This window comes from Geospiza fortis, unplaced genomic scaffold (genome assembly GCF_000277835.1).
Source record: "Geospiza fortis unplaced genomic scaffold, GeoFor_1.0 scaffold17, whole genome shotgun sequence".
NCBI lineage: Eukaryota > Metazoa > Chordata > Aves > Passeriformes > Thraupidae > Geospiza > Geospiza fortis.
In genome coordinates this window covers 858774-885672 of record NW_005054438.1, presented here as the reverse complement: position 1 = coordinate 885672, position 26899 = coordinate 858774, and the positions used below count along the sequence as shown (strand labels likewise).

Below are 26899 nucleotides of genomic sequence, written 5' to 3'. Positions count from 1 at the left end.
ATTAAAAAAAAATCTTACACACTTACAAGCCTGAACTGGCATTGAAAAAAAACAACCTTACAGTCTCAACACAAAGCTTGAACTGGCATTAAAAACACAACCTTACAGTCTAACACACCTACAAGCTTGAACTAGCATTAAAAAACAATCTTACACACTTACAAGCTTGAACTGGCATTAAAAAGATCTTTCTTACAGTCTCAACACACAAGCTTGAACTGGCATTAAAAAAAAAAAAACAATCTTACAATCTTAACACACTTACAAGCTTGAACTGGCATTAAAACACAACCTTACAGTCTAACACACAAGCTTGAACTGGCATTAAAAAAACAACCCAGAGCCATTCTGCAATCAAACAGCTTTTATTGAACTCTTTGTATGGTAAATTTGTGAACATCTGTGCAATAAATACAGCTCGTAGTGGTAGCTCATTTTTCCCAGCTCCTTGAAGCATAAGGAGTCTTCCCTTTCCCTCAGTTGACACTGCACAGTAAGAAAAGCTGTTGGATGACAGGGGCAATGTCAGGAAACTTCTGACAGTCAGCCTTGTGTGAGATTTCCAGCAAACAGAAGTTCTCAGAAATGAGCTTGGTGGGCAGATGAGATTGGTCTGGCTGCTCAGAGGAGCCCCTGCTAGCCAGAGTTCTGGAGTCAGCCACAGCTTGTACAAGAAATGGGAAATAACACTGGACATGACAACGTGAAAATAAACCTTAAGTAATTGCCTGGTAAATGCTTGCAAAATATTGTACAGATTTTACTGAACAGCTGTCTTCAGGTGAGAAAATAAGAAGTATTTTTTGCAGATCCAACATTAGGACTGATAATCTCTTACAGTGACAAACAAATACAGCATAAATTCTTCATAAAAATATCCATGTGCAAAATAGTTTTCAGGTTTAGTCAGTGCTTGCAAAAGCAGCAAAGGTAAACAGAAGATGCAGGCACTCACTTTAGGAAAAAAAATTAAAAAATACAGTTCTGTTCAGGCTCTGGCCTTCAATTTCAGGTAAAAGACTGAACAAACTGCAGTGTCTTTCTTGGTCTTCAGAGCATTTGAAATAAAGATAAGCCCAGTTTTAATCAGCCCGACCACAACTAACCAGGACCAGGCCAGCAATGAGGTTCTCAGACATGCAAAAAAGCATCCCATTCAGAAGCTTTTGCAGAGGAACTTCAGCCCTGCTGGATTCCCTGTCCCCTTCCCTTTGCTGCTTTCACTCCTGCCATGGGAAAGAGCTCTGGAAAGTTTTCCGGTTGTGCAGCAATTCCATTTATTTACCCAGTTCCTCTGGTCTCACCATGGGGAATAAGAAAAGCCTTCTCCCCCCTGTGCCAGTGCAGAGGAGACAGCTCCTGTTCTTAGCAAACCCCAGGGGAGAAGGTGAATTTCTCTGGATCCTTTGGCTTACTTGGGATGATTTAGACTCCCACCCTCTGTTCCCCACCACTTCTAACCACCCCCTGTGCCTCACTCCACAATACTGCCGGTTTCCATGGCACTACAGGGATTAATATATGAATAGTGAAGCAGAAAAACAAATTCAAATCTTTATACTTCTTTATAACTGACTACTTTGCTGTCCCACCTTTAACTCCCCTCTTGTGCTGCTCTGAAAAGCAGCTTTGGGAACCTCCTTCCACCATTTTCATATTTCTTGCTGCATTCAGTTAGGTCAGGTTTGACAAGGGAAAAGGACAAACCTCAGCTACTCAAGCACCTCCCTCCCTGCTGCTGTCAACAAAGGTCAGATGGAAAATGGGGGGAAAAAATCAGATAAAAGCCAGTAAAGTAAATATTCCAAGTAATGCCAAAATCTAGCAGCAGTGACATCTACCATGGCAGAAGGAAATTCATCACTCTTCAGAAACTTTCAATTACTATTGAAGTTGTACATTTTTAGATTTATAGTAATTTTTTTCCCAGCGCCTTGGGAAAAGTTGCCTTAAATCTTAAAGAAGTGCATTAATTTAATGGCAAACCACAGTTTAAGGTAAGGATGGGTCACTTGCCTTCAGCAATAGCCCTAATCTGAAGGGGTAGCCAATTCAGGGCTTTTCTCCTGGAATGAGGCACTACAGGGTAGGAGCACCTGAACAAGACTTGGAAGAGTTCACAGCTCCTCAGAAATTATCTTTGGCTCTCCTGAAACAGGTACAAAAAAGGCACTCTGAGATAAATGGAGAGGGAAGATGAAGGTAACAGATGAAACAGCATGATTTAAAACTTCAGGCAAGATGCTTGATCTTACCTTTTAAATCTTTCCTTACTTGTGCTTACATATCAGGATACCATTGAGAAAAAAAACAGGTCTGTCATGGCAGGGAAGCTGGTGCACTGTGTAAAACAGAGTCACTGGCTGATGTTTGTCACTTCACTGCCATGCTTCTACTCAAACCAGCGTTTCCTCAGAGCAGAGCAAGTCTCAGCTTCAGCCCTGAGGATTTTTTTCTTGTTTTACAATGATGCCACCAAAAGGGAAACTCTCCCTTCTTCTCCCCATGCCCCAATCCCAGTTTTGTCTCCACACAGGTAATATCTAACTTAACACCCTTAAATGGGGGGGAGGGGGGGAAATCCAGAACTTTCCAGAGCTCTCTTGGGCCTCTGCTTCAGTAACTCTTTATTTCAACACATTATATGATTCTGAAACAACACTTTGGGAAGCCAGCCTTTAGCCATAATAAGTAAGGAACAAACCACTTAATTTAGGCAATATTTTTTACACATACATATATATATATAGGTAAAAAAATAAATTGTCTTGATAAGAAATGTTGCTTAGCCTGATTAAGAAACAAGATCCCAGAAGCTGGGCAATACAGCAGGACACACTGGCTGGATAGCTGACAGCAGGATGGCTAACTGCCTATTTTCAGAATTTAAAAAAAAAAAAAAAAAAAGGAAAAGAAACCCATTCTAGTTAAGACATGAACCTGATTCTTCGTTTGAGGCTGCAGGATGCTGAGGAGGCTCCAGGCTGCTGCTGCCTTTAGTTGGATTTCCTCTCCCTCTCGCGCACGGTGACGAAATTCAGGAGGTCGATGGCTGTCACAATGCCAAACACCATCTGCCGCTTGCTGGAGGAGCCATCCGTGTGATCTGCAGGGGAAAAAAGGGAATTCTGGCTCCAGGAGGCACAAACAAACCCCCTCCTGTCTTGGTTTTAGTGTTTGTGAAATGGGGGGCTGAGCCATCCCAGCTCCACGAGCCTGGAAGTGTCGGGTGATCCTGGCACACAGAGCGGGAACACAAAAGGCACCTTTGGCCAAGAGTCACAGAGCAGTGACAAGGATTTTCAGCTCAGAAAGGCTCCTCATCAAAAGGGACACTGGAACTTTATGGAAGGAAGGATAAGGATCCAGTGGATTTATTGTTCTTGACACAAGTGTATTTTCCTCAAACATTAATTACTTGAAACAGCTGCAAGTGGCATTACTCCACTGGAACCAGGGGCCGCTTGCACGGCCCAATGGAACCACATTTTGAGGAAGAAATGTGACACAACCATCTTCCTCCATCCCTGTCAACAACAGAATCAGTATAAAACCCACAATACCCCATTTATAGCCAAAAAATGCACTAACCATTTAATCTTTGCTGCATTGAGAGCACAGGTTCAAGTGATTTTCTCATTGTCTTGGGACTTGACTGGGGAACCAAGTGGCCACACGACCTCTTGCCCTTTATCAATTGTCTAAATTCCAGTTCTTAAAGTCTGCCTGTACTGAGATGTTTAATCTACTTCTATTCTCAGTTTTTTCAGTCAGCTGGACTGTCCTGGGCTTTTTTTTTAACTCAATCTCTGTTTCACTGCAAGCTTCCAGTGAGACTCCAGGTTTATAAATGGTCAGCTCATAGCCAAGAGCACATCCTTATGGAGATTATCAAGAACAACCCCAAATCTGATGGCTTTTCTTTTTCCAGTTATAACTGACAAACTAAAGACAAATTTATCTGGCATGACTTAATATTGTTTTCAGTCTCATTTCTCAGTGTTTGTAACTTTGCAAAGTTGTCTCCTACTAGGAAGATTAAACAGGACAAAATGTTATTCACAGATAAGAGTAATTTGAATATTTATTTAGTCTTACTAATCCTAGGATGGTTTGGGTTGGAAGGGACCTTAAAATCATCTTGTTCCACCCCTGCCACAGGCAGGGGCACCTTCCACTCTCCCAGGTTGCTCCAAGCCCCATCCAGCCTGGCCTTGAACACCTCTAGGGATGCAAATCAGGCTTAGTAGCACATATTTAGACACAAAATGAGGATTTTGCTTCTTCAGAGCTCACTTTGTAATTCACACTCTCACTTGCTTCTTGTTGCCACTCAAAGATTTGCTCTCTCAAGGTGCAGCACTTTGTACTCACATTGAATTTGTTCATGAACCACCAGAGCAAAGTGGTCTATTTCCAGGATGTGAGAGAGTTTCCCCAAGTTGTCTTTCAGGTTAATCTGAGGAGAGAGTTACAGAACTTGAATAAAACAGTCCTTTCTATGTTTAGCAGTCAATAATCCCCATACACTTTGTACAGAGCTAAAATCAATACATCAGCATTTGTGTTCTGCTCCCACCTGAAGCACTAGAAAACACCAACAAATCAAGGCCAACTTTAAAGATCACTTTTCTTTGTTTCTGATTTCCAAAAAGCACTAAGCACCACATGAAGTTATTTCTTCTGGTTCTGTAAACAGAATGAATTTAATGAAGATCTGAAAAGTGCTAATAATCAAAGAAGGTCAAGCATTCCATGTGTCTCAACAAAAGAAGTGACCACGAAAGTCTTTATATTTGGTGATTTTATTCTAAAAAGATTGAAAAAGTGAATGAATCCGGCTGCCAATCACTGTGGAAGTGAAACTGATCTGCAAAGGCAGACAAGCCCAAACAAGCCAAAAACAAAACCAAGGGTGAAAGATTGCTCAGCTAACACAGGGTTTGGGTGCAAATCAAGGAACTGAGATTTAATAATTCATTTTCTTTGTGAAGCTCAACTTTGCTAGGACTGAACAAGAAACCACCCTGTGTCAACTCTGAAAAAATACAGATATTTCCAAAACACTTCAGTTTCTGCAATCATTTTAAAAAATGCCTAAAACTGTTGAAACATGAGTTAAGAGATGAACGAAGCAGCAGCTCCAGGTGACTCTCCCCAGCACCCACCATCTGACATTCTTTTATTAAAGGAACTCACAGCAAAGAAGAGTCTTGTACTGCATGTTCAAAAAACCTCTCTGTGAGAAATAAATGCCACAGCATGAACAGTTGGGCTGCACTGGAGCACAGAGCTCTGTGTCCATACTGGGCGTCAAACACAGGCTGCTGGGAATCCTCTAAGAGACCTGCTATAGGAACCAATCCTTAAACCTGGCGGCCAGGAAAGGAAGGACGTGGGAAATCTGCCACGTGGAGTCACCCATCAGTCCCAAATCTGTCTTCAGGGACTGGGCAGGCCACAGAGAACCAGGACAAGCACTCAGCACTGGGACAACCATGAAGGCATAAAAATGCCTGGAGAGGCTCAGTGGAAATTTAGCAGAATCCCCACAAGAGCCTTCACCTGCTTGTTCAAGCTTCTTAAACATTCTGCCCATGGGTTTTTCCACATTTAGGCTTTGTTTTTAAGCTTACTAGGTCTCGAGGCAGTGAGTACTACACTACACATGACTGGGAAGCCAAACCACTGGAACTAACACCTGACTCCACAAGGATGGCTCCTCCCTCCACTAGCACTTGTTTGGGTTGGCAAATTATCCTGTGACTAGTGTTCCAAATCCCTAGAGCACAACTGGTACCAGGGACTTTCAAAAAAGCTCTAACCATCCTGCTTCCATTATAAGAATTATCATAAAATAATGAGGTGATCCTACCAAAGCTGGCTGCCCATGTTATAAAATCACAGAATGGTTTGGGGTGGAAGGGACCTTTAGGATCATCCAGCTCCTCTGCCATGGACAGGGACACCTCCTATCATCTCAGGGTGCTCAGAGCTCCATCCAGCCTGGCCTTGAATACCTCTAGGGATGGGAAATCCTCAACATCTCTGAGCAACCTAAAAAAGCCAAAACACCCATCTTTCCAATCTACTTTTGCCCTGGTTTGCAGGCTAAACCTCTTATTTGATGCAGCCATGTAGGATACCAGAAGTGATTTTGGTGACACAGATGATTTATTTTCCCAATTTCACTCATAAACAAGCCAAATCAGCTTGACTAAAGTGGCAAGAAAAGCAAAACCCACAATACTTCTGAGGTTATGTGCATTCCACCACGTTTCTCCATTAACCCATCAATTCAAATAGAAAAGAACCATTTTTAGTTAACATGTCAGCAGTACCACAAGCATGTGTCACTCCCCTTCCAGCCTCCACCAAAAAAATACCAGAAATAAAGGGAGAAGAAATGGTTAAGCTGTTCTTTGCTAAAGAAGCCTTTGAGCTGCCCATGGCAAGAGCCACAACCTCAGAAGTGCAAAGAATTGCCTGATGCAGCCAGCACCAGAGCAGCCCCAGACACCACCCCACACCACCAGCCCCAGAAACTCCTGAGGTGTCCAAGGGAGGCAGAACATGAACCAGGCAGTTGTGTTACCCACCACAGGTCCCCATGATGCTGGATTATCTGTCTGGGGAGGAAAAAATAAATTCACATTTGTCCATAAAGAACCAGCACCCTTTGGGTGGCTCACAGGTTGAACAGAAGCATTAAACACACTTCTAGAACACAGCACTCAATCCACTTTGAGACAGTGCTGGAACTTCAGTCCTGGTGGAAACTAAGTCAAGCATTCCATGGTTTTAAAAGGAAATTCTGTGCTCAGTAACAGCTGCTGGCTTGGCCCCAGGTGAACCTCACCCAGCCTGTGCAGTGTTTGCACACCTACTCTAGTATTGCAACCAGGAGCTGCAGAATACACCTGCCTACCTGCTGAAATTGCTTGTAGATGACTTTTCTGACTTCATCAGAAGGCTTAACTTTTCCAACCAGCAGCGAGGAAAGCATGTTACCCAGGGTAACCATGCCCAGGATCACCCTGGGGAAGGAGAGACAAGACAGGGATAAACAACACAAAAGCCTCAGGTGCTCCTGTAGAAAAAAAACACCACTCCCAGCCAGCCTGGAGGAGTCAGTTCAGCTATTTCATGGTTATAATGCAGGATTATTGATGGCACACTTGGATTTTGTGTGTCTGCAGGAGAGAGTGCAGCTCTCAGAGGTGCTGGAGACTCACACACAAGGCAGCAGGTGCTGCAGGTCCTTCTAGCACCAGGACCTTTTCACCTCTGCTCCTTGCAGCTGGAGAGAGCTGCCTGCAATCTCAGAGAGCTTTTGGAAAGCACAAACTACTTCATTTTTTCACACTCCCATCTGTCCTTTTGAAAGGTGTGACAGCCAGAGACAAGCTCACCCCAGTTGGGGTCATTTCTCTTCTCCCTGTGAGGATCTACAAGAATTCATCCTTCAGGTCAGCACAATTGAGCAACTCCTCAATACTGAGCCTGTCTGCAGGAGGGCTAAAGGGTGATAAGGAACATTCCAACTTGCTGGAAAATCCTGGTTTATGGGGGTCACTGCAGCCCTGCACTGTAACACAGTGTGCTGAAGAAAGCTCTTATAGACGTGGGCACATTTGGGGTTGGTTGTTTAAAACAGGAATTTTTGCTTTTTTTAAGTTAAACTTGTATTATTAAAATAAATTAAATTATTCTGCAGAGACACAATGAGTAAGTAAAAACAATTCCTGTGTATTGTTTTTACTTCATGAGCAATCACCATCAGCTGTGTCAAACTCTGAAGTCAGTCACGAGTTTTTATTATTCATTCTTGTTAAGCCTTCTGTCTGTATCCTTCTATTTCTTTAGTATAGTTTTAGTATAGCATTCTTTAATATAATATAATATCATAAAATAATAAACATTAATAATAATCATTAGAATCATGTGAAGGCCAGGATAATCTGGCATGAAAACACCAAGCCCAGCACTGGTGTGTTCAAGGCAACACTTCTGAACTGTGTTAATAAATGAAAAAGGATGGCTGAGAAGACATTTTATTTCCAGCAAGCATTTAAAAGACATCCCTGAGGACCTGCTGAGGGGAGTGATAGAAATGGATGAAGAGTGATAGATGTGCACATACCCAGATTCATCAACAACTGGTACCTGGTCGAATCCCTTCTCCCGGAGGATTTCCACAGTCTTGGCACAGGTAACAGTTGGAAGCACAGTCAGGGGGGCAGAGAGGCTCAGCTCCTGAATGCTGATGTTCCACCACCTGGGGATGGAGTGAAAAACAACCCCATGAAAGTTTTATGGAGAACACAGAACCAGCCCTTGGTGCACAGTGGCCTCCAGCAGCACAGGAATGACAAAAGGCTGCAGGGAGAGTCAGGATTCAGCCAGAGTCAGTAAAGCTTCAGGGCTCTCAGGTGTTATTCCCAGCATCAGAAAGTCTCTGAAGTGTGAGATGGCTTGGAAATCAAAACCCTTTTCCTCATTTCATCTGCTTTCTACAATTACAGATAGTCAGTGGAGAGCACTGATCTCCCCAGTTTCATTATTTATCTCTCACACAGAAAATTTTGCACTTCTACTCAAAGACCCATCTTTTTTTACAGTTATCATAGACAACAATTTAGGGAAAATTCCCTTCTAGCTATGTAGACCTGCAGTGCTTTGCACTCAAGAACTCTGATTTTGGAAGGATTCTTTGCATATTTCCTTTTTTTTTTAATTCCAGATATAACGCTTTTCGTTAAAAAAACCCAATCATTGAGTACCAAATTTTTTGCTGCTGCCATACAACAAGGAAGGATGTCAACTAATTAAAACAGATTTGATTAATAGCTGCATAAGACAATAGCATGGAACATCAGCTAAATCAAAGGAGAAGTGTAAATTGAAATGAGCATTAAATTAGCAGCTGCCATAAACTCTATGGAATAGACTGATGGAAATCCAGATGGATCTGACTGGCTTACCAGGGTTTGTTGCCAAGGTCTTCTTCTTTCATGAACCCTTTCTGAATCATCCATTTGTCACTCAAGAACTTGGACCTGCAGAGCCCCAGGAAGTGAAAAGCTCATTAGCAGAGCTTGAACATCTGACAGCAAACAGAGGCAACTGTTCACAGCTCACTGCCACCAACAGATAAAGTGGAATTGGAAATTGGACATCACTGGCCATCCAAGCTTGGGCAGCAGGGACATGGAGAAGAAATACTCATGGGGAGAAAAAGGAATCCCACAGGAAACAAAGCTCCAACTGCATCAGTCCCTTGCAATATAACAGAGGCACAGCCTGGAATGGTGAAGTGTCTTGTCTGCAGCTTCTGTTTGTCTAATATTGAGCTGGATGTGACATGGGTGAGGAAACTCGGCTAAAAATACCGTGTTTTGGGGTATGTTTCAATGTGATTGGAGAAAAACTTCTCAGCACAGCTCAAAGCCCTGACATTTCCACCTGCAAACTCACTCTGAGTGGGGCTGCTGCTGCTGCAGGACTGCTGGATCCTGCTGTGGGCACAGGAACCCTTCCAGGACTGGGATAACCAGTGATCCCCACAAATAACACAGTGAAAGCAAGGCCTTTGCTGTGAGAAATGCTAACCAGTGATGATCATCTACTGAAATCAGAGCTCAGATTTAAAGGGGGAAAGATCCTCCCTGCTCCATATGCCAGACCCCTTTTAGACAGCTCAGAACTTGTGCCCCAGAGACATTCCTTGCTGGGATAACTGGGTTTTCCAAGGTCTGAGGGATTCCCTCAGCCCTCCCCCAGAGAAGAAGAGCAGCAGGTCCTTACATGTAGTTCCTGATGGAGTCAGGGCAGATGACAACACAGCGCTGACCCTCCTTCAGCTCCTTGGCCGCCTTCACAGCCACAGACATGGCACTGCCCGAGCTGCCCCCTGCAGAACACACAGCAGGGGCAAAACCATCAAACCACCTCATGGAAGCCAGCAGAAGGGAGGAGCAGACAGAACAGAGGAGCCCAGAGCGAGGAGGACAAGATGTGAAGTGGAAGGAGGTCTCTGATGTGCATCAGAGGAAGGCAGGGGGCTCCTGCCTGCTCTTACCACACAGCAGCCCCTCCTCGCGGATCATCATCCGGGCCAGGGCAAAGGACTCCTCATCATTGCTCTTGTACCACTGGTCCACTGCCTGGGCAGGGGCAGGAGACAGAAACAAGGCTCTGTTTAACTGGGGAGGGACAGGGGAACTGCACAAGCAGTGTGGGTTTAGCCCTGGCTCTTTGAGGGAACAGCTGAGCCCGGGGTTTCCATCCTCCTCTGAATGCCAAGGTGACATGATCTCTGCCAAGGTGAGATGATCACATCAACACAAGGGCGCCTTACTGGAACCCTTCTGTGAGAGCAGCCTCAGACAGCATCAGCTTCCTCCCCTCCTGAAAGGCATCCCAGGGACACAGGCTCTGCTCAGGACAGTCTTAACCCCTTTGTCCAGCAGGGGCTGGGATGCTCTGCTGGAAGGTTTGGTTTTGTTGCTTTGTGGGTTTTTTTGTGATTGGTAAGTTGGTGTTCTTTGCTGTGTGTCTGTTTTATGTCACTGTGATTTTTTCTGAAAAATCCCTTTGCCAGGACTTCTTCTCCTGGGAAGCTGAGAAGCCTCAGAGAAAAATGTAAATAATAATAATTATCTGATTGCTGCTCCCGTGTTTGCTGCTTTGGAATGTAGTTTGAACATTATTTACCAACAGGTGCATGTTTGATTGGTTTCCTGTGAATTGTTTTTACTTAATGACCAATCACCATCAGTTGTGTCAAAACCCTGAAGAGTCAGTCTCAAGATTTTATCATTCTTGTTAAGCCTTCTGTCTGTATCCTTCCCTTTCTTTAGTATAGTTTTACTACAATAAATATAATATAATATAATATAATATAATATAATATAATATAATATAATATAATATAATATAATATAATATAATATAATATAATATAATATAATATAATATAATATATAATAAAAAATAAATTAGCCTTCTGAGAACACGGAGTCAGATTCTCAATTCCTCATCTCACCTCATCCTGGGGACCCTCACAAACTCAACAGTTTTATTTTTATTGTGTGTGTTTCATGACTGGTTTTTTTTGGGTGTGTTTTGGGGTTTTTTTAAGCATGAAAATGTGTGTGTTGTAGGAAAATGTTATCTACTCACAGCATCTTGACCTAGAATTGTAAAACTAATGTGGCCAGAAGCCTTTCAAGAGCTGTTTATGCTCATGTAAAGAACAGGAATAGTTCTGTCTGCCAACCCTTCCATTTCAGCTCAAAGAAATCCTCCCCCAAGTTCTCCTCTGCCTTTAACCTCAGTCCTGCATCCCAGCAGAGGGCAAACGGCAGTAAACCCAGCAATGTGACTTACAGATCTATCCAACACTGTGGGGACAAAATCATATCCAATTCCTTCCACTTCATACATTGTCTTGTCAGTCTTGTTCAGTTCTTCTGGTTCAGCAAGGATGGAGCCTTCAGGATCCACACCTATAATCTGGAGAAGATTTCCACTCAGGCCCCCAAGACACACAGCTTTGGAGAGCACAGCCCCTGTGAGCACTGGCCTTGTCACAGCTGCTGGTGGCACACAGCCAACCTGCTCTCCTGTTCATTTCCTCCTGGCAATATTCAAAGGTTTTGCTGCTCCTGGCCCCCTTGGAAACCCATCCCACCTCCTCAGGCTGATGGCACCACTTTTTCCACACATGGGTTTTGCTTGATTTAAACACAAAACTGGCTTCCCTGAGACATGGTTGTCCTCATTCACATGCCAGGCATCATCACAGACAACTCATTTTATGCCAAGTGCAAGCAGATCAGTTTTATTTTCTTTACCACTCCCTGCCTGTGTAGGAAAATTGAAGATTGAAGAGGGATCCCAAATTCTGTGAGGAAATCTCACATATCACACAGGAAAACACACAGGGCTGGTGTGTGCAGACACAATTCCACTGGGCAAAACCAGAGCTGCTGGGGAAGGCAGAGCCAGGGAGGAAACCCAAGGCTGCAGAGCACAGAAGAAGAAACTTCCAGAGAAGGAAGTTTCCCAGGCAGAAGGAAGTTTCGCAGGCACCCCATGGAGTGATCTGAGTGTCAGTGCTCATCTGCTGAGCCAAACCTGAGCTCTGGTCACCAATGGAACCAGAGCATGATGATTTTAGACACTCTGAAACCCTCTCTGCAGCCAGAGCCACCTTTTAACTGAGAACACCCAGGAGCTTCCCACAGAGAGCCTTACAAGGAGTGGGATGTGCCAAGGGGAGCACTAAAGGTAAAAGCAGTGGGGTTCTCACTTACTTTGCAGCCTGGACACTTCTCCTTCAGCTTCCTGGAGATGCCAGTGATGGTTCCTCCTGTGCCAGCTGTGGCCACCACCATGTCCACCTTTCCTGTTTAAGGGTGTGGGAGAGAAGTGTGAAATCTCCAGCAGAACGATGGATTGAAAGCTCACTCCTAAGGATGGACTTTCTTCAATAAAAATGCACAAAGTGGCTGAAAAGGGCAGGGTAGGATTCTTTGCCTTGAAACTGCATTGCTTAATCATCATTTTCTCCAGCAAGGGTTTTGAAATGTTCACCCAGAGCTGGCAAGGCACCAATCTGTGGCACTTTGGACACAGCTGGATGTGGCCCACAGAGCTGACAGCTGCAGTTTTCCTGGTCCTGTATCTGCTGATACACATAACTCATTCTCTGAGCTAAACTGAGCAGCCCATTATGTTTGTTAATTAACTGAGTGAGTGCCAAGAGCGTGGGACAGGCAGGCATCCCTGGAGAGAAGTGTTAACACAACTACTCCCTCATTTTCATGTGAGAAAGGCTGTTTTGGTCACCAGCACTCAGAGGGAGTGTGGATATGATAGTTCATCCCTGTGTCACCACCTACAGCTGCTCTGGTGCATCCACATGACAGCTTTGTTAATTTAAAAAAAAATAAAAAGGATTTTTAAAAGGTCACCACACACAAAATCAATTGCTTACCAGCCAAAAGAATAACACCCCACCAAGCAGGGGTAACTGAACAGTGCCTGGGCTGTAAGGGGAAGTAAACAGAAACAAGAAGCCTAAATCTGGAACTCATCTGGACTCTCAGTTTGTGGCAGCTTGTAAAAGTGCCATCAGTTTAACTCCAAGTTTGTCACAGAAAGACAAGGCAAATCCTCTGAACAGCCAGAGGAGAACCTTCCACGTGGTCCTCACCTTGATGTGAATGAATTTAATTGTTGATTTTCTTATCTGAAACTGCACTGTTTAATAAGGCAGGTCTGGAGCCTTCTTAGGACTCCCTTCTGTGCCCTAGGGAAATGCCCACATGCTGCAGCATCACAGGGAATGTCTCCAACAGCTCCCAAAGCAGCCCCTGAGCTGAGAACGAGCCCAGCTGAAGCTCTGCTGCCTCAGCTCAGCCCTTTCTGGGGCTCAGCTGCCCAGAGGCAGCTCTGGAGAGAGCCCTGAGAGCCAGAGGGTGCTGCTGGTGACAGCTGTGGCACAGAGCAGCCTGGGCTCATGAGGAGCACACTAAGGAGCACACATCTGCACTCCTAAGTGAAGATGCTTCCAGTGTATTGGAGTAGTTGCTCTGGGAATGTTAAAACACCTATTTCTGTACTTGTGATCAAAGAATGACCCTATTCCATACCAGTCTACCTAAAAAACAAAGAATTCTCCATTGATGGAAAAAAAAATCATTACTATGACCACTTGTCACCATTATATTTTCTGAAAAATCTCTTTGCCCAGGATTCTTCTCCTGGGAAGCTGAGAAGCCTCAGAGAAAAATGAAACCAATAATTATCTGATTTGCTTCTCCTGTGTTTTGCTGCTCTGGAATGTGTTTGGACATTGTTTATATAATATATTATAATATAATATATAATATATAATATAATATATATAATATATACATATATTATATATAATATATACATATATAATATATACATATTTTAATATATAATATATTAAAGAACATTATATATAATATATATTAATGTATAATATATTGAAGAATATGACCTATATAATGTATATTAACATATAACATATTGAAGAATATGACCTATATAATGTATATTAACATATAACATATTGAAGAATATGACCTATATAATGTATATTAACATATAACATATTGAAGAATATGACCTATATAATGTATATTAACATATAACATATTGAAGAATATGACCTATATAATATATTCTTTAATATAATATAGATTATAAAGTAATAAATTAGCCTTCTGAGAACATGGAGTCAGACTCCTCATTCCTTCCTTTGTTGGGGGTCCCAGAAAATACCACAACCACTGAAACAAGGTAACTCTCTAACAACACACAGCACAGTTATGGGGTTTGCTTCACCAAAATCCATGATTTTCTCATCTGAGGGCTCCTTCTCCAGGCACATAGGAGCCAGGGGCTCTTGGGAGGGGTTTGGCAGCAGAGCAGACCTACCATCACACTGCTGCAGGATCTCCTCAGCTGTGGTGTCATAGTGGGTCAGGGGGTTGCTGGCATTGCGGTACTAAATTCAAAGGCAGATCAGAAGTACAAAAATCACATTTTGAGCGAGTTCAAAAACATTTCAAACAATCCCCAAACCCCAAAACACCTAAACATGCTCTCTGCACAATGTTTCATTGTGCATTATCTGGAACTAGGCTTCCTAAGTGACCTAGCTCAAGCGCAGTCCTAAGGTGCCAGCACCCTCCCATGTCAAAATCAGCTCTGTCTGTGGGACAGCACTCCTAGCAATGTGACCCCTGGGTCCATTCTTCCTCACAGGATTGCTAGCTCAGTAGAAATAGACACCCTGAGTGCTGTAGTTCTGGCAAACACCAGCTCATTGCTGCTCTCTAGTGACTGTAAAAACTTCCTTTCCTACAACGTGGTGACTGCTCAGCTCCAGCTCCAGATTTGGGGCATCTTCTCCTCCAGAGACAAATGGAGAGTGTTGGACAACCCAGAGCCTCCTTCATGCTACACCTGCACCTCTGACACCCTGGCTCCCACCTGGTCCAGGATGTGTGCATTGGGGATTTCATTCTTCAACCTCCAGGCCACTCCCACGTGAGATTCAGGAGAATCAAATCTGGCTGTAGTTGGGGTCCTCACAATCTCAGCACCCAGAGCTCTCAGGACATCCACCTGCAGCAAATAAAGGTGGTCACAAAACCCCAAAACACCCTCAACAGGCCCCCTTCACCCCCTCCAAGGCCAGAATATTTGCAGGATATTCAAAGCTTCAGCACTGTCTTCCTTCACGCTCTGCTCAGCAACAGACAGCTCACCTGGAGCACAGGTAACCATTTCAATGTGCCAGGCAAACCTCAGACTGTCTGTTTTTAAAACAATTATGGGAGTTTTCAAAGTGGCAGTGCTATGGGGATGAGTCTCTAAGACATTTTCTATCCATGGCCAGCCAGCCTGGATTTCTCCAGGCACAGGCAACAACACCTCAGCAGAGTTTTCCCTGGCAAGAGCCTGCACCTTTGTTGCTGAAGCCCCAGCACTGATCTGCAGCAGGAGCAGACATGTTTATGTTTGAATTCTTGCAAGCAGAGGCAGCTCTGACCTTCTCCATGCTCATTTTCTCTGGCATGACGATGATGCAGCGGTACCCCTTCACTGCCGCCGCCAGGGCCAGCCCGATCCCTGCAACAACAAAGGCACACAGAGCCCTCAGTGAGCACCAGCAGGGCACAGAACACACAGGGCCAGCTCTGGCACGCCCTGCCTTCCATCATTTCTACCAGAGGGGTGGCAAAGGGGATGTTTCTGCCTGTGGGTTTACAGGAGCCGATCCCTGTTTGAGGTTCACAGCCCAGAGAAAGTTTAGCCAAGGGTGGGGGAACTTGGCTTGTGCAAACTGCTGGCTTTGCCACATCACCTTCCTCCTCTCTCACCCACTTCATTTTTCCAGATGTAATTTGGGAAAGGAACGTGCTTTAAGCTGGAGGAGATGAGAGGAATCACTTTGATTCTGCCAAAAGGTCTGCAGAGCCTCTATTGACTCACTGCTGCATAAATCCCTATTTGTAATGTGCTGAAACTAAGCCCTGTCTGAAAACACATTATTTAGATGCTGTTGGTGGCTGAGGGTCTAAAACACTGTGTCAGCTTGCTGCAACAGTGAAGCACCCTGGCTGTTGGAGACAGACATCTCATTTCCACTCTGAACATCTCCACCTCCATCTCTGACTCCTGCCTGCTCACCTGAGGGCTCAGCAGAGCTGTCCCTGTGGGACAGAGGCTCACACCTGCTATCAGGTCACCTCTCTGTGCTGTCCCTGTGGGAGAGAGGCTCATACCTGCTATCAGGTCACCTCTCTGCTCACACCTGCTATCAGATCACCTCCCTGCTCACACCTGCTATCAGGTCACCCCTCTGCTCACAGCCGCTATCAGATCACCTCCCTGCTGCACAGCCTGAGCTGATCAGGTTGGCTGAGAGGTGTGAGAGGTCAGGCTGCAGCTCCCCTGCTCCTCTGGGCACCAGCACATGCAGCTCACCCTACACAGAGACCTGCTTGTTCAAAGCTGCCTCTGGTTTTGTGTGGGAGAAAAAATCCCCCACCCTAATCATCTTTAATTATTCCTGTAAGAGAAGCATAACCCACACCTAAAACAACTCAAGTACTCAAGTAGTGTTTAATATATTGGGAAGGGAAAGTTTTCTCAGTATATTATAGATAAATATGGATGACCAAATACACAAATAAATAAGGCAGCAGCAGCTTCATTAAAGCCAAAGGCTGAAGAGAAGTCATCCAGATCTTCCTTATGGTCTGTGATTAAGAAAGGATTTTGAGACCTGAACTCTAATACTTTGTACTTTCTGCTACTGACCTGGAAATGCAGCAAAACATCAAAACAGGACTTTGGCTGAGGGAGAACTGGGATGCAGAGAAGATAAAAATATAACACATTAGCTCTCACACTCAACACACCCACTAACTCTGAGCAGTAGAGAGCAAAAACCAATTCTCTCAGGTTACTGTGTGCCCTGCTCTTTGCTCTTTTGTGACAAAAAAAATCAGCTTGCTGAAGTAATTGCCCTGTATCTCCTACAGTTCTGCCTTTCTGGATTCTGTGGCAAGTAGAATCATTTATCAGGTACTGACCCAGAGAGAGGGATGTCATGGCAAGACCTTGGAGACTGGAGGAATGCAACACACAAGGATATTTTCCACTCCAGGCCATGGTTCAGGCAGAAGCTACAGCCACACTCACCAAGGCTTCAGCTGCCCTGAAAGGCTCCAGAATCCCCTGAATGGACACCAAAGCTCTGAGACCGGCCCCCCAAAGTCCCCTGAATGGCCCCCAGAGCAGCTGCTGAGCCAACAGATGGGACTTCCCAGTTTCCTGCTGCAGCTGGGGAGCTGCTCACAGATCAGCTCATCCCCTCCAGTCACATCAGAACAAAACCTGCCTGCTCTGTCAGGAAGCAGCAGTGAGTAGAAGTCCAGAGAAGAGCTCAGGAGCAGGACCAGGCCCCTCTCCTGAGCACAGCAGGCAGGAGGGCAGCTTGGAGCTCACCTCAGAGGAGGCAGTGTATTAGACACTTAACTATTTCTATTTAACTGTATTATTAATTTTATATTTGACTCCAGGGGGAATATTCCAGGTGTGTTTGACTCCCCATGAGTAGAGCAGCTTAACACAAAGACAACAATGACACAGGAGCCCAGAGTTAACTCCAGACTGCTCAGATCATCCATGCTCTGACCTAAGGGGGCTGTTCCTTCCTCCAGCCCTCCAAGGAGGAAATGTGAACCCAGGTGGAATCTGCTGCCAGTCCAGGTGTGCAGGGGCTCTGGCAGGCAGTGCTGTAAGGATGCAGCTCCTCTCCCATCTCCTCTGCACCAGCAGGGAAAGGGCTGTTCCTCAAACCTGACAGAGGAACCATGGCACTTCCCCAGCTGAAAGAAGGGGAAGATCCAGATTCCCTCTGATGCCTCAGGTTTTAGCTTTTATGTTTTTCAGATTCTGTGCTGCTTTAGTGTGTGGGTCTGAGCTACATATGAGGGGATGGTGAGCTCTGTGCACAGAGCAGGGAGACAAAACAATTCCTGCTCCAGCTGGGCACCAAGGACAAATGATCCAAATCTCAGCCCAGGAGCACAAACACCGTGGGCTGCAGAGAGAAAAACAAGCAGGGTGGGACTGCCTGGGCTAAAGCTGGAATGGGACAATGAACTGCAAGGTGCAAATGGAGCAGAACTGATCCCAGGGACAGACCCCGTGCCCGGCCGTGCATTTTGGGGCCATTTTGGTTCATCTTGGGTGCAGCCCTGGCTGGGCTCTGGTGCTGCCCAAGGTGCATCCATGGAGGCCTTTTTATAAGTCCCTGCTTTATTCTTTAGCTCTGTTTGGTCTCTGTTCTAGGTCAGCCTGCACAAGGCATCAACACCAGCCTTATGGGTGCTTTTTTCCACAATAATTTCAGACAGACTTGAATTCCTGAGGACTCCTGCGAGTCTGGCCTTCCTTTCTTTAAATCAAAGAGGCTCTGCAGTTTAGCAGAACTCCTTCCCATCTGCTCTGGTCAGCAGAGACAGTTCAGAATTGTTCCAGGTGTGAGGTGGAAGGGGCACTGCTCCCTGCACCAGGCAGGAACAGATTCCCTTCCCTCCCTGCACAGGCTGCAATCTCAAACCTGCCTTTTCCAGGAAAACCACCACACCCTTTCCTCAGCCTCTGCACACCCTACCTGTGTTCCCAGAGGTTGGCTCAATGATGGTGTCCCCAGGCTTCAGGATCCCAGCTCTCTCAGCATCCTCCACCATCCTGAGGCTGATGCGGTCCTTCACGCTGCCCCCAGCGTTGAAGTACTCACACTTGGCCACTGCAAACACACAACCAGCAGGGCTGCAGGGCATTTCACAGCTCATCCAGCTCCACACCCTGCCCTGAGCACAGACACCTTCCACCAGAACAGGTTGCTCCAAGCCCCATCCAACCTGGCCTCAAACCCTGCTCTTGTTCCTTTCCCCTCGCTGTCTTCGTCCCTTCCCCTTTCCTGGTAAGCTCTCCAGCCAAAAAAGTTCTCATCAAACTGAACTTTCTCTCCCATCACTCCAGAACTCCCAGCATTAATCCCTTCACCACCTTTCAGCACTCTGATCAGAGCCTCCTAATATCTACAGTATTAATATACAGTATTGGCTGGGTTTAAAAACCCAACCAAACAAAAAAAAAATCCACTGACCATTTCACCCCTTTAATCATTTCCAGTGGTCTTTACTGATAACTGCAGAGCTGCATTTTGCACACACTGATGAATGCTCTGAATAGGAGAAGCAGTCAGAAACTTCACACAACTGCTTTAAATTTAAAAAATTATTTTCTATGAAAGACATTTTTGTGTTTTCTACAGAAATGGAAAAGCTGCAGGAATTGTTCTCATGAGGTACAAACTGAAAGATGTTTTAGATGACAAAATCCTAAAAACCAGAAAATTTGCCAAGGAAAACCAGGAATTTTTCCTCACCATTTCCTGCCAATCACCTGCACTCCTGTGGCCAGGTTATATGACACTACTAACCCAAGCTACCCAAGTTTCTGAACCAGTGTTTGTAGCTTGTTGTCTGCGTGCAGCAACTCACAGAGTTCACACTTGAGCCCAAAGTGCTTCCCAATCTTGTTGATCCGCACCAAAGGTGTATTGCCAACTTTATTCAGGATGTTGGGCAGGATCTTCGGAGGCTCTGGCCTGGCACAAACACAAACAAAGTCAGTGTATTCACAAAAGGGTCACACAACAACCACACAGCATTTATTGCTGTTATTTCTCCTTTTGTGGAAACCCAGGGCACCAGGAATATTTCTGTGTCTGCTCTGGGGTGCCCTGACCCCCAGGGCAGCACTGACTTTGACCCTCATCCATGGAGAAAGTTTCCCAGACTTCAAGATAGACTGGAATCCACAAAAGTGTGAAATAGATTATAGAGAGCAGTGTAGGTGTATCACTGGGTGAGAAATTTAGGTTTTGGGATTTCTAGTCTGTTGTGGATGGAAGCAAGATGGAGGGCACAGGGTGTTGTCCTGGGTTTCTTCTTCATGCTTCTTCTTCCTCCTTCTCCATGGGTTTGGGTGGCATTTTGTAATTGGGCAGGAAAGTCCCCATTGCAGCTCTGTGGGATCAGTTATTGGGTTAAAAGGGAAAGTAATCCAGGTGTCAGTTCTTCATTGGATAGTTTAGTCTTAAAAGACCTTGGAACAAGAGATTGTTGGCCATTTTGTGCCTTCTAATGAAAAGCTGCAGAACTCACAGTAGTGAGACTGTTTTACTGATAAGAAATAATAAACACCTGAGTCTGAACATGAATTACTGTCTCAAGTGCCTTCAATGCAGGCCCAGAGAAACCCACAACTGGAACCACCACATCCTTTATCAGGCTGGTTATTTTAGCTATTTTAGTTCAAAGGAATATCCACTGGATACAACATCACAACACCAAGTCCTTGATCCAAAACATGGATTAATCAGAGCGGGATTTGTGCTGAAAATCAGCAAATAAGGCAACACTTACAGGGTGGCATGATGATGGGGGGAGGCAGAGAGGGGCTTCCCGAGCTTCCAGGTGCATTTGCTGGGTGTGTCAGGGCGGATCCACTGCCTCTCCTTCTCATTAGCCTTGCAGTTCTCAGTGTCCACCCCACCAGAGACAAAATACTTGGCAGCTGCATGAGGGCACGAGTTGGTATCTGGCTTCTTCTGGGAAGGAAGAGTAGGGATTTCATTCTTGGGGGGAGGGAGAAGGAAAAGAAAAGGAAAAAAAAAAAAAAAGAAAAAAAAAAAAAAGGAGTTGATGTTTCCATGGTGCTATGAGGATGGGGAAGTGTTTCAGCATCACCTTGATTCGCCAAATCCTTATCACCAACACCAGAACCTGCACTGCAAGTCTGGGAGCAAAAGCTCACCACAGTGCTCTGCACAAAGACAATTTAAACACACGTGGCTCACTGCAACCAGCCTGCACAGACACAAAAAACCCAGGGCTATTCTCATGGGAGACTCCCCACCCACACCAAAAGCTCTCTGAAATAAAAAACAAAACCTCCCCATTCCAAGCAGACTGGAACACAGCGAGGCTGCTCGGTGGCCAATTAGAAATCTGTGCCAGAGGACTCTGCACGGCTGAGTGGCCACAGAGAACTCTCACAGAAAGGTTTCAGCAGCACCTTCCTCCAGCTCAGAGCCCTGTCCAGCCTGGCCTTGAAACCTCTTTGTCTTGGCCCTTCCCTGGAAAGTTCTCCAGGCAAAGAGAAAAATGGAAAAAAATTGGTAAAAATGGCAATTTCTCCCCTTCTTCAGCCTGCACTTTCACTCCAGTACTCCCAGCATTAATCCCTTCAGTTTATTTTATTTATTTTTATTTATTAATCCCTTGAATGGGGGATTAATAAAAGGGGAAATCCAGAACTTTCCAGAGCTCTTGGGCTCTGTTTCAGTTATTTCAACAACACATTTTATGATTCTGAAACACCATTTTGGAAAGCCAGCCTTTAGATATAACAAGTAAGGAACAAACCAGGTAATTTAGGCAGCATTTTTTACACACACATATACATACATAGGTAAAAAAAATAAATTGTCTTGATAAGAAATATTGCATAGCCTGATTAAGAAACAAATATTCCCCAAAGAGCTGTGAGTACCTTAGAGACAGGAACAGGCCTTTCTGATACAAACTTCTCCATGGTTTTTGGTGGGGGTGGTGGCAGAGAAAACTGGATTTTCTTCAGGAGAAGGACTGCTGTGGGTCACAAGACTGGAATCCTCTTCAAAGCTGCAGATCATACAAGTTAGAAGGAAAAAAAAACCTATCAGGAAACTCTCTTACAGGAGCAAAACACACACATCTTTTTCATGGGGGGAAAAAAAAGAAGCTGCAAAAAAAAAGTGAAGGTGACTTTTATAAACAGGATTAAAAATAAATCAGGCAGCAGAGAAATTGTGTAGGATTGATGGGGGGTGCCCTGACCCTGTCCCTCCTGCATTGTTCATCTTCCCTCTGCCCTGTCCTCCACAGTAAGCACAAAACATCTTTTATCAGACCTTCTGCAACTCCAGGAGCTTGAAAGCCACAAAAAGTAATAGGGAATACTTCAGCTCACAGGAAATGCAGTCCTAGAGATACAAAGGGTGAAAGGGCTTCATGGTGCTGTCCCCAAAAGACCCTGTACACAACTCTGGAAGACTTTATCCAGGAACAGAGGCCTCTCCACCCTCAAGTAGAGCAAAATCTCCAAAGTTCCTGCCCAAAATTAATTAGTGTTGTATGCACAGCTTCAGTGATGCTGCATAAAACACACACAGCAAACACTTCATGCTTCTAGCAGCTTTTAGCTCCAGAAATTAGTAAATACAAAATAATAATCTCATTTCTCCTACCAGTTGTTCACAGAGCCTGGCTGCTTCCTATCAATTACAGACAAAAACCTGGCTGAAATCTTGGAAAGCATGATGGTTTCTTTCCCCTACTATTTGTTTTCTTCATCACTGTTTTGCAGCAAGGTTCAGCTCTTTCCATTACTGAATTTTGCTGGGAAGGGTCCCTGGCCTCATCCTCATGGCAGATGCACACAAAACACATATTTAAGACCTCACAGAGTTGAGAAAATGGGAAAAAAATCTGGATCACAGCATCAGTGACCTTTAGTATTTGATCCTGCAAGTTAACCCAGGCCACTAACCACTGCTGCTTTGGGCACTGCAATGCTCAAAGCATTTAAACTGCTCTCCTCTAGGGGGGAAAAGAACCCAAAAAAACCCTCTGAAAAGATCAACTTTCCAGACTAAGACTTGAAATAATTTTCCTTCAACAAAAAGATTTCCATGTCACCAAAATGATACAATTCAATTTAATCAGGTTAATACATGCCCAAGAGCCAAGATGGATTATAATAATCTGTCATAGATGGATTATAACCTCTCATAGATGGATTATAACCTGCCACAGACTACTGACCAGGGTTAGAATGAGAGACACCAGTCTAAAAAAGCAAAGATCCCATAAATACACAAAATATAGCACCAACCTGTCTTTGCTACCAGAAATCAGCTTACTCCCAGTTCCAGATTGAAACCCAGCCCTCATTTCTCTTTCTAGGATGCCTCTGGTTCACAGTCCAGAGTATCAGTGGGGGTTTTTTTGGGAAAGGAAAAGTACTGGAGGATTTTCAAGGTTGGCATGAAACACTGACAGTGCCTGCCTGTGCCACAGGTAACACTGACAATATTGACAAAGTCCAGCTAAAAAGGGGACCTTGCTGCCAAAGGGTCAAATAATTTCAAAATACAGGAGAAAAGCAGCAAGGGTTTAGAAACAGAAATCTGAGTATTTTGTTCTGCTTCCAAGTTATCATAAAATAAGAGCACAAAACCTTTAAAAGCTTTAAAACACCAGCTCTCAGTGTCTTTCAAGAGTGTCCAAACACTGAGATGAAAGAGGGAGAAATTCACTGCAGTAAAAAAAAAATAAAAATAAGAGGTTTACAGTATTTGTTCTTTGTATTGACTGCAGGAAAGAAATTAATGTGGCTCTCAAAAAGCTGCCTTTTGGGCTGGGCAAAGCAATAGCAAAAAGGCAAAAAAAATTAATAATTTACTAACAGCAACTCCCATTACTTCTTGAACAGCAGAAATTAAGGAAAAGCTGTATTTATTGCCCTCAAATAGGCTGTGAGATTCTCCCATATTTTCATAATGGCAATACTTGATGTTTGATCAAAGCTTCAATAATGGGGCTTCAATTCTGAACAAAAACAAGGAGAAGGACAAAAAGCTAAAAAACCTGTCACCAAATACTAATCTTAAGCAACATAATTAATTTCTTACAGCCCTAGGTGACACAAACTCAGCAAAACAGGGCCAGACATGGTCTAGGACATCCAAATCCCCACCCTGATCCTCCCTACAGACCCAAAATAGCACTTTTTGGGGGGGAAGCAGGACAGGAGGATGGCAACTCTGCTTCTGCAGCTGAACACTGCTCAGCAGAGGCCAAGGGAGATAAACTGCAGGAAGAGCTGCTCATCTTTAGGAAAAAAAATCTGTCAGCCTGAATTTAATTTTCCTGTAAAGGGGAACACTCCCATAACCAGCTAGGGGTGTGGGTAGAGTCCAACTAGAAAAGCCTGACTAGCTCCTGCCATTATATCTGCATATCACAGAATCACAGAATCAGGAGGTTGGAAGAGACCTCTGAGATCATCGAGTCCAACCTGTGCCCTAACACCTCAACCAGACCATAGCACCAAGTGCCATGGCCAGGCTTTTTTTAAACACATCCAGAGATGGTGATTCTACCGCCTCCCTGGGAAGAGCATTCCAGTACTTTGTTATTCTTTTGGTGAAAATTTTTTCCTGATATCCAACCTATACCTTCCCTGACGTAGCTTGAGACTGTGTCCTCTTGTTCTGTCAGAGACTGACCCCCACCTGTCTACAGCCTCCCTTCAGGAAGGTGTACGGAGCAATACGGTCACCTCTAAGCCTCCTCTTCTCCAGGCTAAACAGCCCCAGCTCCTTCAAACCTCCCTCACAGGGCTTGTGTTCCAAGATCACATAAGGTAAAAAAAAAAAAAAAAATTAATCAGAAAGAGAATTTACAAAACCACTTAAACCTAAGTCACAAATAGGAGTGGGACAGAGGGATGAGATCCAGAAAGCCTCATGGGCAAGGCTCACACTCCTGGGTCCACCAAGACCTAAATTATTTCTCAGCTCCTCGAGAACAGGACTGAGGGCCAGTGAGTGAAATCCTGAGCAGCCTGAGCTGAACCCAGCGCCCAGGTGAGTGAGGAGCTGCAGTTTCCATGGCTGTGCACAGTGTGTGCTCTCAGCACCCATGCACTGCACTGTTCAAACATCCCCTGGGCAGCAGCAAACGAGCTGAGCCTGGCCTGGAGCAGGGATGAAGCTGTGTGAGGCAGGTGTAAGAGCTGAATCTCAGGGAAACGCTGCTCAGGCTGGGATGAGATACAGAATTCCTGCGTCTCACCCCTCTCTCTGCTGCAGCTGAGAAAGGGAAACTTGGTGATGATAAGCAGGTACAAATAAAGCACTGCAGAACAGTTGTTCTGCTCAGCCTGAGCACCACAGGGTATCTCTGTAGTAACCAGATGCAGCAGCACCCATCCAGCCTTTGGAAACACCACAGCTGGAACATGTTTTGTGGAGGTGACTAAAAACTCTACAACTTTGTGAAAGTTGTAAAGCTGGTATGTTTATTACAGTGCTGGGTGCATGTGGAGATTACTCTCCTTAAAAGACATTTGTACTTCTAGGAACTTTAGGGGTTTTTTAATCTCATTCTCAAATGCATATGCATACAATTTCACAATAGGTTCATACATATTCATTTTTACGAATTTCGTGTGACATTTGCTGCTAGTTCTTCTTTATCAGAAACAATTCTTAGGTCAGGTTGACCTGCTCTCACAGCAGTCTTTCTGTTTCTTTTTATCACTTTTTGTTTCTTCTTTTTTTATTTCTGTCTTTCACTGAAGCAGTTTCTCTGAGTTTAGGCTTTTGCAGTCAGGCTAAATGGCTATGTTTTCTAACCACAGACTTAAAGATGTACATTTCACCTAAATCAAAATTGATTTCTACTCTGGGGAATTTTCACTTTGTTTCAAACAGATTAAGGAGGAAGTCAAACATTTGGGTTGTTTTGCTGCTGTGGTTTCTCTGTGAGTGTGTCTGTGTGTCCTTGTCACTTCCTCAGGAGCAGCCATCCCTCCTGTGCCAGGAGATATCAAGTGACCTGAAGCAACCTGAATTAACATCTGGCTCTAGGAAGAGATCCTTCAAGCCTCCAAAATCTTATTTCCATTTTCTCCTACAGAGCAGGTGAGAACATGCACATCCTCTCGATGATCACCCTTCAAAAGCCAGACTGGCGCACTCAGAACTTTCTGGAAGGAAAGGGGCAGCTCTTTAATGCCCTCACCTCTGCAACACTGCAAAGATCAAACTCTGGGAGCAAAGGAACTGCCATTGCTGTGGCAATTGTTATTCTAGAAACCAGCCAGGAAGAGGGGAGTGTTCAGTTTGCTGTGCCCCCAGAGAAGGGAAGCTGAGCCTGCAGCCCTCACACAGGTGTCAGACAGCTCCATCTCCTGAGCTCACCCTGCCTGGACTCATGTGATAACTCTCCTGATGTCTCAGGAGCACAGCAGCATTAGAGAGAAGACTGGAGCATGCTTTATCTGTGTTTTTACTGCTGCAGTCAGCTTTCAGTATTTCCTCCCTTCTAGTTGCCCCTCCTGAGCACACAGAGATGGACCAGCACTGCAGCAGAGCTCTTCATCTGCCCAGCCCACCAAGCTCAGGGACAGGAGGATTCCATGGACAGAAATTAAACAAATTACCCAGCAGGACAAAAAGGGAGCTGCTCTCAGGTTTTGACCAGCTCTGTAAGACAGGCAGAAGCACAGCACCCCTTCCCCAGCACTGGGCTGCCTCTTGCAGGGCTTCACAAGTTTTCCTAGCCCAGGGATCTCTGATAAAGGCTGGCAGAGAGCTGGGCAGGAAGGCAGCTTTTGGCTGCATATTGGTGGGAAAAACCAGCTGCCATCATCACCCTGGGGAGCTTTCAGTAGGATCCCCAGGGCAGCCAGGAGCACAGTGCCTGGCTCCTGTGCTTTTAGCAGGATCCCCACTGCTGTGTGCCTGATTCCTGTGTTTTTAGCAGGATCCCCACTGCTGTGTGCCTGATTCCTGTGTTTTTAGCAGGATCCCCACTGCTGTGTGCCTGATTCCTGTGTTTTTAGCAGGATCCCCAGGCCAGCAGCCAGGGCCAGCCCATGCCAGCCGCCCTGGCAGGCTGCTGTGCTGCCAGTGCCAGCTCAGTCCCTGAGCCTG

At 44.9% G+C, this 26899-nt stretch overlaps 1 protein-coding gene across 3 annotated transcripts; it reads right to left on the bottom strand.

Moving 5' to 3' along the window:
* Positions 1 to 346: 346 nt before the first annotated feature.
* Positions 347 to 21822, bottom strand: LOC102034131 (cystathionine beta-synthase). 3 transcript variants are annotated; one of them, XM_031062153.1, is made up of 16 exons: positions 21688 to 21822; positions 20559 to 20740; positions 19632 to 19738; positions 18737 to 18871; positions 15599 to 15678; positions 15037 to 15171; positions 14479 to 14548; positions 12321 to 12412; positions 11392 to 11517; positions 10082 to 10166; positions 9808 to 9913; positions 8985 to 9059; positions 8144 to 8278; positions 6929 to 7037; positions 4375 to 4459; positions 347 to 3106 (listed from the first exon to the last, which is right to left on the bottom strand). In XM_031062153.1, exons 1-16 carry the CDS (start codon positions 21727 to 21729, stop codon positions 2997 to 2999), a joined length of 1674 nt encoding a protein of 557 aa, XP_030918013.1. In that variant the 5' UTR covers positions 21730 to 21822; the 3' UTR covers positions 347 to 2996. The 3 variants fall into 3 exon arrangements, with proteins under 3 accessions (XP_030918013.1, XP_030918012.1, XP_005427286.1); XM_031062152.1 differs by having other exon boundaries at positions 20559 to 20743; positions 21688 to 21813; XM_005427229.2 differs by having other exon boundaries at positions 20559 to 20770; positions 21688 to 21806.
* Positions 21823 to 26899: the final 5077 nt, after the last annotated feature.